Source organism: Osmerus mordax, chromosome 1 (assembly GCF_038355195.1).
Source record: "Osmerus mordax isolate fOsmMor3 chromosome 1, fOsmMor3.pri, whole genome shotgun sequence".
Lineage (NCBI taxonomy): Eukaryota > Metazoa > Chordata > Actinopteri > Osmeriformes > Osmeridae > Osmerus > Osmerus mordax.
The window spans coordinates 24,015,624-24,025,808 of NC_090050.1; the positions used below are offsets into that span (position 1 = coordinate 24,015,624).

At 53.3% G+C, this 10,185-nt stretch overlaps 1 protein-coding gene across 1 annotated transcript in view; it reads left to right on the forward strand.

Moving 5' to 3' along the window:
- The first annotated feature begins 10,024 nt into the window (after positions 1 to 10,024).
- The window catches only part of gli1 (GLI family zinc finger 1), a 5,574-nt gene continuing 5,413 nt past the window's right edge, over positions 10,025 to 10,185 (forward strand). Inside the window, 1 exon segment of the mRNA XM_067235615.1 lies at positions 10,025 to 10,042. Coding sequence (XP_067091716.1) covers positions 10,025 to 10,042 — 18 coding nt within the window.

A 10,185-nucleotide genomic window follows, 5' to 3' on the forward strand; every position in this document is an offset into this window, starting at 1 on the left:
ATGTGTGTGTATATATGTGTGTGTGTGATACTGTATTGAAGAGGGAGCAGTGTTGTCTGAAAAGAGGCTTGATTGAGCAGATGTGCTGGAGAGTGTCAGCTGAATGTGAGCTCACCTTCAGTCCTCCTCCCCTCTCATTCCTTTTATTTCCCTCCCCCAGACATGTTCTCCTCTCCTCTCTCTCTCTCTCTCTCTCTCTCTCTCTCTCTCTCTCTCTCTCTCTCTCTCTCTCTCTCTCTCTCTCTCTCTCTCTCTTCACCTCGTCTCCTTCTCTTCTCTCCCTTCTGCCTCTTTTGTCTTCTCCTCTCCTACCCTCGTCTCTCTCCCCTCCTCGTCTCTCTCCCCTCCTCGTCTCTCTCCTACCCTCGTCTCTCTCCCCTCCTCGTCTCTCTCCTACCCTCGTCTCTCTCCCCTCCTCGTCTCTCTCCTACCCTCGTCTCTCTCCCCTCCTCGTCTCTCTCCTACCCTCGTCTCTCTCCCCTCCTCATCTCTCTCCTACCCTCGTCTCTCTCCTCTCCTCGTCTCTCTCCTACCCTTGTCTCTCTCCTACCCTCGTCTCTCTCCTACCCTCGTCTCTCTCCTACCCTCGTCTCTCTCCCCTCCTCGTCTCTCTCCTACCCTCGTTTTTCTCCCCTCCTCATCTCTCTCCTACCCTCGTCTCTCTCCTCTCCTCGTCTCTCTCCTACCCTCGTCTCTCTCCTACCCTCGTCTCTCTCCTTTCAGATTGTATCTTCTGTTTGTTTTACCCAACATCACAGACTATCAGAGGGAATCACATCTTCCAGTGATTCCCTCTGTGTGTTTCTGTGTGTGAGCGATGAAAACGTCCATCATTGTAAAATATTATCAAAAGAAAGGAAATTCGAACAGTACAACCCTAACTCCACCCATGCATACATACACACACACACCACACTCACAACACAGTCACTCACACACACAAACACATACTTTAACACACACACAACACACACACACCAGCCCTGTCAGATCTGATGAGTGAATGCATCTTCTCTTCCTAAACTATTTGCTCAGGGCTTCCACCACGCCGCAGAAAAGCCCCTCAGGGCAGGATCCTGCTCCTTGCCTGGCCTCGGCTCTGTGAGCTAATGCAACGTGAAGGGATTACGATTATTGGTGGAGTTGTAAACCATTAGGGCTGTTATTTACAAGAGCAATGGTCTTGGGTTAGGTGTTGCAGGGGTTGGGGGGGGTTGGTGTGTGTGGAGGGGTTGGTGTGGGGGGGTGTGGGGGGTAGCTCAGAACCCATAACAACTGTACTCTCCACAGACCCTGGAGACATCTGGTCTTCATTGCTCCTCCGTGACATAACGGTGCCTGTTAATCACAGCATGGGAGGTACTTCCTGGTGCGCTGCTAGGACACTGGGTCTGGGGGGGGAGTCCCCCAGATCTGTTGCCAGGTAACAGCATGGGAAGGGTTGTAGCTCAGTGGTAGAACATTTGACACTGCAGATCAAGAGGTCCTAGGTTTCCCCCCTGTATGTCTCTTTGGATTAAAGCTTCGGCTTAATGAAGATATTGTCATTATAACCAGCAACAGTTAGCTCTCTGTCACATGCTGAAGGAGCAGCCGGGGTCCTGACAGTACTGTGGGCACTATAGGATGGTGACAGGGTGAGGGTGGTGACAGGGTGAGGATGGTGACAGGGTGAGGATGGTGACAGGGTGAGGGTGGTGACAGGGTAGTGACAGGGTGAGGGTGGTGACAGGGTAGTGACAGGGTGAGGGTGGTGATAGGGTGAGGGTAGTGACAGGGTGAGGGTGGTGACAGGGTGAGGGAGGTGACAGGGTAGTTACAGGGTGAGGGTGGTGACTGGGTGAGGGTAGTGACAGGGTGAGGGAGGTGACAGGGTAGTGACAGGGTGAGGGTAGTGACAGGGTGAGGGAGGTGACAGGGTAGTGACAGGGTGAGGGTAGTGACAGGGTGAGGGTGGTGACAGGGTGAGGGTAGTGACAGGGTGAGGGTGGTGACAGGGTGAGGGTAGTGACAGGGTGAGGGAGGTGACAGGGTAGTGACAGGTTGAGGGTGGTGACTGGGTGAGGGTAGTGACAGGGTGAGGGAGGTGACAGGGTAGTGACAGGGTGAGGGTGGTGACAGGGTAGTGACAGGGTGAGGGTGGTGACAGGGTGAGGGTGGTGACCTGGTGTATCTCAGCAGGAAGCAGGTGGCAGCTGCTGTTGTTTCAGATGCTTAGCTGCTCTCTTCTCCTCCTCCTCCCCTACCTCACTCTGTCCCTACCTCTATCCCTGCTCCATCTGCCTTCTCTCTCTCTCTCCTCCTCCTGCCTGTCTTACCACCCCAGCCCCTATCCTGCCCCTACCTCAACAAAGGGGTGCACCTGCCACCAAAAGTGTGCAGGGTGCGTGAGAGAGAGGAAGAGGGTTTAGTGTGAGTGTGTGTGTTTGGAGGGGGGAAGTGTGTGTATGTGTGTGTGACCAGAAGGCAGTGAAAGGATGAGTGTGTGAGGGTGTTTCTGTACTCTGTGTGTTGGCTGGTGATGAGGCCCGAGGGGCCTGCTGTGCGTTTGTGCCAGGCTCCAAGCAGAGCAGAGAAGCCAGGGCCACACACACACTCATGAGGTGCCACACATACTTGGAGGGGCAAGGAGTGTGATGGTGGGAGAAGGAAATGGAGGAAGGAGGCAGAGGGGAGATTGGAGGGGGATACAGGGTGGAGGAGGGGAATTAACTGCTGCAACTACTGATACCAGCCTGGTGTGTAGAGATCGTGTTTCCATCTTAGTTGCCCTGAAGAAGGGGTGGGCTGCTATCTGTCTCTCTCTCTTACCCTCTCTCTTTCTCTCTCACACACACACACACACACACCTGGCCAAACAGCCCCCAGGTATGACCCCATGTTGACGTTCCACCTCTGAGTGCTCAGGTGTTTCCTGGCTGTGGGGGTGAGTGTGAGAAGCAGCTTCTGGGCTCCACAGTAACACCTCTGTGTGTGTGTGTGTGTGTGTGTGTGCGTGTGTGTGTGTGTGTGTGTGCGTGTGTGCCTGTTACCACAGTAACAGCCTGGGTGATCCAGTCAGCCGCCTTCCCCAGTCTGTTGACCTATTGCTGTGCTCCGTTTCTCAGAGCCAATCAGGTGACAACTTCCTGGTTCAGGCAGGGTGAGGAAGTTACAGTCCGGAGCCAGACTCATTACCTGGTGGAGGACGGTTCCCAGCCCAGTGTGTTCTACAGAACCCTCCTGTGTGTTCTACAGAACACTCCTGTGTGTTCTACAGAACACTCCTGTGTGTTCTACAGAACCCTCCAGTGTGTTCTACAGAACACTCCAGTGTGTTCTACAGAACCCTCCTGTGTGTTCTACAGAACCCTCCTGTGTGTTCTACAGAACCCTCCTGTGTGTTCTACAGAACACTCCTGTGTGTTCTACAGAACCCTCCAGTGTCTTCTACAGAACATGCCAGTGTGTTCTACAGAACACTCCTATCTTCCACAGAACCCTAGTGTATTCTACATAATGTTCTTTTGTTCTACTGAATGTTCCTGTGTTCTACAGAACCTAAGAACCCAACAGAGATGTGTGTGAGCGGGGCGGGGTCAGGGGGATGATGTAAGGAACCATGTTGTTTTTCATTGGCTGGAATTCAAGGTTAAATTCCTGGGTGGAAAGCCTCAGCCCATCTTAGATCAGGGGAAGGACTTCCTGATGTCAGAGGGACAGTGCCTCTCCCCAACTGACATGTTCATCCATCTAAGCAGATGATTGGACCAGAAACTTCTCATTAAAGATCTGACAGAAAATGGTATACTGTTATGACTGAGAGGAAAATCTAGAAAAATCCATATATTTCATTTTGTTTCCTTGTCTAGTTTCCTAGTCTGTGTTCTGTTTCCTGTCTGTGTGTTCTGTTTCCTGTCTGTGTGTGGCTACAGGTAATGTAAAGGTGAATGTCTGGCTCCTCCTCCCTCAGCCTGTGTGTCTCCCCCCCCCCTCTCCCCCCCCCACACACACACACACAGTGTCCCAGCTCACACACTAATATCCTAGAGAGAAGCCCTTGGGCTGCTGGGGCATCTATGCCTGCATACTTACACACATGCTCCAGCTTGTCTGTTTGTGTGTGTACGTTTGTGTTCGTTTGTGTGTACGTGTGTGTGTGGGCGGACTGTGTGTGTGTTCTCAGGCATAGTACTTGTGGGCCAAGTGGGTGGAGAACTTGTCTGCAACATGAAGAAAGTAATTTACAGTATCGGAAGTTTACTGTTGGTCTTGCAATCCTCAAACAACACTCTTGTTTGTGAGTTCAATTTCCTGAAAGGTGAATGGTTGTGGCAACATTTCCTTTTTACAAAGATGTATTACTGTCTTTAGTTTCAAAGAAAAATAAATAGGAACGTGATAGTTAGATTCTGCTGTTTCAAACAGCTCTATATTCATGCTCTGTCTCCTCTCGTTTAATTATCTCACAATAACTAAAAATAGGAACTGGATTTAGTTGTCCATCTTTTTCATCCTTCCTGCGCAAGTACACACACTTCCTGTATGTCTACATGCGCTTCCTGTATGTCTACATGCACTTCCTGTATGTCTACATGCACTTCCTGTGTGTTAGGTGTGTGCGAGGTGAGGATGGTGTGTGTAAAGTGTGTGGGCACTACCCAAACCATAAGACATTACCCCCAATAGTTTTTAAATGTAAACACACACAAACACAGAAACGCACACAGTTTGAACACTGGACCAGTAATAGCCTTTGTGGTCAAAAAGTTATTGGTGAAGAAGCACCACTAGACTCACACACAGACGTTGTCTCTCTCTCTTTCTCTCTCACACACACACACATACACACACTCTTTCTCTCACACACACACACACACACACACACACTCCCTCTGCGTCCCTGTGAGGAGAGCGGGGTGTTTAAGTGGAGTGCTGTGGTGTGGTGCCTCTGCTAGCAGAGCTGAAGACTTGAGAGCAGCAGAGAGCAGGCGCCCACACAAGCCTTTGTGTGCGAGAGGGTCTGTACATAGCCCACACCACCAGGCCCTCTGTCTAGCAACCACACGCCTGCTGGAGGGAGGGGAGAGGGAAGGGACAACTTGTGTAGGGGATGGCTGGAGCTGGGGCTGGGGTGAGGCTGGGGTGAGGCTGGGACTGGGGGTGAGGCTGGGGTTTGGGTGAGGCTGGGACTGGGGGTGAGGCTGGGGTTGGAGTTGGGGTTGAGGCTGGGGGTGGGCTTGTGGGTGTGGGTGTGAGGCTGGAGCTGGGACAGGAACTGGGCTAAGGCTGGGGGCTCGGCTGGTGTGACGTGAGTTCCCAGGGGAGCAGCTTGCTCATTACCAGATCACCTCAGATGATAAAGATCCATTTAGAGAGACACTGTAGCCCCCCCCCACCCCCCCACCCAGTAGACCCCCCTGAGGGAGTGGAAGTGATTACAGCAGCAGTCTGATTGCAGCATTGTCTCCAATACACAATCACCGAACTGACAGCCTGCACCGAGGTGTTGTCCTACTATTGTCCTCCTGTGTCTGGAGGAGGAGAGTGTGGAGGTGGTGGAGGAGCAGGAGGTGGAGGTGGTGGAGTAGGAGGAGGGTGTGGGGTGTGGAGATGGTGGAGGAGGAGGGGAGAGTCTGGGTTGTGGAGGTAGTGGAGGAGTAGAGGGTGGAGGAGGAGGAGGAGAGTCTGGGGTGTGGAGGAGGAGGAGAGTCTGGGGTGTGGAGGTAGTGGAGGAGGAGAGGGTGGAGGAGGAGGAGGAGGAGGAGAGTCTGCGGTGTGGAGGAGGAGGAGAGTCTGAGGTAGTGGAGGAGGAGAGGGTGGAGGAGGAAGAGGAGAGTCTGCGGTGTGGAGGAGGAGGAGAGTCTGGGGTGTGGAGGTAGTGGAGGAGGAGGAAGAGAGTCTGGGGTGTGGAGGTGGAGGAGAGGGTGGAGGAGGAGGAGGAGAGGGTGGAGGAGGAGAGTCTGGGGTGTGGAAGAGGAGAGGGTGGAGGAGGAGGAGAGTCTGGGGTGTGGAGGAGGAGGAGGAGAGTCTGGGGTGTGGAGGAGGAGGAGAGGGTGGAGGAGGAGGAGGAGAGTCTGGGGTGTGGAGGAGGAGGAGAGGGTGGAGGAGGAGAGTCTGGGGTGTGGAGGAGGAGGAGAGGGTGGAGGAGGAGAGTCTGGGGTGTGGAGGAGGAGGAGAGGGTGGAGGAGGAGAGTCTGGGGTGTGGAGGTAGTGGAGGAGGTTGTGGAGGCAGGGGTTTCATGGGGCTGTGAAACATGTGTGAAATGGGAGCACGGTATTAAGGAGCTGTGCTCAGCCGGGGGTCTATTGTGTGGAAGGATGAGCCCCCTACTGGCCTCCATGATCTCCTTCATTCATATGGAGAGTCTGGGTATCTGGGGTTTGGGTCCTGGGTTTTGCCTGGTTCTGGGTCTAGTCTAGTCTGGGTCTCTGGATGCTACTTGTGGCTGTTACAAGGCAGTATGACACGTGGAGATTGTGTGTGTGTGTGTGTGTGTGCATGTGTACATATGCCTGTTTTGCATAGTGTTATCCAGTTGTGTAGAGCCAACATCAGTCGTGCGATGGTCAATACTGGAAGTCTATTAAAAACCCACATGACAAAGAGCAGAACAAACACCACTGGTTTGCTCAGGATCTCCTAACAAACACTCGACAAGGAGGACGGAGAGGGAGAGGGGGAGAGGGGGAGGAGGAGGGGATGAAAGAGAGAGGGAGAGGGGGAGAGGGGGGAGGAGGGAGGGGATGAAAGAGAGAGGGAGAAGGGGGAGGAGGGAGGTGATGAAAGAGAGAGGGAGGTATCACATCACACTTTAGTACTACTCTTAGTATGGTTGATGAGCCTTGAGAGGAGAGGAGGGGAAAGTAAAGGGGAGAGGAGAGGAGAGGAGAGGGGAGGGGAATGGAGAGGAGAGGAGAGGGGAGGGGAGGGGAAGGGAGGGGAGGGGAATGGAGAGGAGAGGAGGGGAGAGACACACTGCTGTCATGTGATGGAGTTGTGAGACAGACCAGAGAGATAGTGAGAGAGGTGTGGGTGTAGGTGTGGTGCGGTGTGGTGCGGTGTGGTGCGGTGTGGTGCGGTGTGGTGCGGTGTGGTGCGGTGTGGTGCGGTGCGGTGTGGTGGGGTGTGGGTGCGGTGGGTGTGGTGGTGTGGTGGGTGCGGTGGTGTGTGCGGTGTGGTGTGGTGCGGTGCGGGTGCGGTGCGGTGCGGTGCGGTGTGGTGTGGTGCGGTGTGGTGCGGTGTGGTGCGGTTGTGGTGTGGTGCGGTGCGGTGTGGGTGCGGTGTGTGGTGTTATATGTGCTCTTAAGAGAACAGAGAGAGTTTTACAGTAGCAGAGAGAGAGAGGATGGAGAGAGAGGGCGAGTGAGGACGTTGACTAGAAGAAGAGGAGAAGCAGGAGGGGGGGGGCAGATCTGAGGGGAGGGGGAGTAGGGGGGGAGGGGAGGTGATTAAAATTCATCCCACGGTGCAAACAAAGGGGAGAATGAAAGGAGAGAGAATGCAGGAGAGCGAGAGTGGAAAGATTTGGATGAAAAGATTGTAAGCCTTCCTTGTAGACTGCAGATCCCCGCGCAGGTCTACTAAATCACTGGCTTTGACTCACAGGACAATCACAGGACAGGAGAGGGGGGGAGAAGGGAGGGGGGAGGGCGAGGAGAAGGGGGAGGGAGGAGGAGGAGGAGAAGGGGGAGGGAGGAGGAGAAGAGGGAGGAAGGAAGGAGGAGAGAGGGGAGGGGCAGGAGGGATGAAGGAGGAAGAACATTTATTATTCTGCAAACTCCACCCCCCCACCACACTCCCCACACTAAGACTCATCAAGGCAGCTGAACAGGAGGTCAACAATTGACTCAATTACAAGACAAACTATCCGAGGGCCCTCCAGCCCACTCACAGCAGACCTCGACCCTCCCTGGCAGTCTGCTGTTGTTTTTCTCTCTTTCTCTCTTTCTTCTCCCTTTCCCCCTCTCTTTTCTCTGGGGTCCTCAGGGCCGAGCTTGCCCCCTGAAGGAGCCCCAGACAGACACAGGAGCCCTGGTCCTCATCTGGAGCAGGCACCCTTTCAGACCCTCAATGACTCCCTCTCTACTGGAGGGCCGCAGGAGACGAGGAGGGGGGAGAGAGGGTGGAAGGAGTGCAGGGAAGAGCTAGGGAGAGGAGGGAAGGGAGAGAGAAGGAGGGAGAGAGGGAGGGAGAAGGAATGAAGGAAAAAGGGAAGGAGAGCAGGGAATGAGCTAGGGAGAGAGGAAGGGAGAGAGAAGGAGGGAGAGAGGGAGGGATGGAGAGAGCAGGAGGGAGAGAAGGAGGGAGCAGGAAAGAGAGTGAGGGAGAAGGAAGGAAGGAGAGCAGGGAGCAAAGGACATAGATGTAGAGATCGAGGGGGGTCACAGGAGAGCTCAGTTGTCTCTCGTCCTTCCTCTCTCTTATTTGTCCTCTCTCTGTTTCAGTCCTCTGTCTGTCTTTCTTGCGTCCTCTGGCATCTGATAGGCTGTTAGCTAGTAGAGGAGCCCATATGTAATCATCTCATCTAGGAATGTAATCAGGCCCACAAACAACACAGACGTTATCACACCGGCATCTGTCCACCAAGCCCTGCGCTTCTACAGTTCACATTTTATTCGTTCGGCAGATGCTTTTAACCAGCCTTGTAACAGTTCCTCCATATATGAAGAATCTGTTTGACCTGTATTTCCTGTATTTATTGTAGTTTTTCATGTAGTCCTGTAGTTCCTTCTATGGTTCCTGTACTTCCTGTAGTTTCCCTGTAGGTCTTCCTGAAGTTTCTTCCTGTCGTTCTGTACTTCCTGTAGATCCTTGTGTAGTTCCTGGGGGGGAGGGGGGCCCTGATCCTCCAGTGTTTGCTAAGGCCAGACAGCCCAGCTGATCCAGTGTTGCTAAGGCTCTCTCTCTCCTCTCTCTCTCTCTCTCTCTCTCTCTCTCTCTCTCTCTCTCTCTCTCTCTCTCTCTCTCTCTTCTCTCTCTCTCTCCTCTCTCTCTCTCTCTCTCTCTCTTCTCTCTCTCTCTCTCTCTCTCTTTCTCTTTCTCATTTGGGCAGGCCAAGCTTGCAATATGTAAGATGAGAAAGAGTAGGCATTTGGGAGTGGGGTCGCTCGATGCAGAAGCAGTGTTGCTGGGGCTGGTCACGGCAAGGTTGCGAATTGAGTTACGTATTGTAAGCTGGTGGAAAGATGGAGGAGTTTGTTGATGTGTGGGGGGCGAGGGATGCCTTGTGCACAGTTGATGGGAGGGGGTTTAGAGCTGATGTTGTGATTAGGGTGTTTTTTTTTGCTTAGTGTGATTAGAAAAGTAAAATTGTGAAATTGTAAGTGAAATGGGTTTGTTTGAATAAGAAATGGCTGGTGTGGTGAAACTGCTTGGTTAGCTGGCAGTTCTAAAAGTAAAAAAAAAAAGTCTCTCTCACTCCCTCTCCGTCTCTCCTCTGTCTCTGTCTCTCTCTCCCTCTCTCTCTCGTTCTCACCCTCTCTCACTCCCTCTCTCTCTGTCTCCCTCTCCCCCCTCTCTCTCTCTCACCCACTCTCTCTCTCTCCTCCCCCCTCTCCTCTCTCTCTCTCTCTCTCTCTCTCTTCTCTCTGTCTCTCTCTCCTCTTCACCCTCTCTCTCACTCCCCCTCCCTCTCTCTCTGTCTCCCTCTCCCCCCCCTCCCTCTCTCTCTGTCTCCCTCTCTCTCCCCCCCTCTCCCTCTCTCACCCACTCTCCCCCTCTCTCTCTCTCTCTCTCTCTCCCTCTCTCTCACTCCCTCTCTCTCTGTCTCCCTCTCCCCCCCCCCCCCTCTCCCTCTCTCTCTGTCTCCCTCTCTCTCCCCCCCTCTCCCTCTCTCTCACACACACAGAGAGAGAAAGGGAACGAGGACGAGAGAGTCCAGTAATCCTTGTTCTGTCAACAGTCAGGTTTCCAGACTGGGAAGTGTACTCTGTACACTGTGTACCTGTGTGTCCAGGTCACGATCCATCATGGGTCAAGACAGATCCACCATGATTCTATCTCTAGGTCACACCATTGAGCTATAACCCAGTGATACCAGTTATGTCTAGGTCACCACCAGTGAGCTATAACCCAGTGATACCAGTTATGTCTAGGTCACACCAGTGAGCTATACCCCAGTGATACCAGTCACTGGGTACACAAAGCTAGTTAGTGCAACATAAAGTGTTGACCCTTAAGGTTCTGCAGAAGGTTCTAGTGAA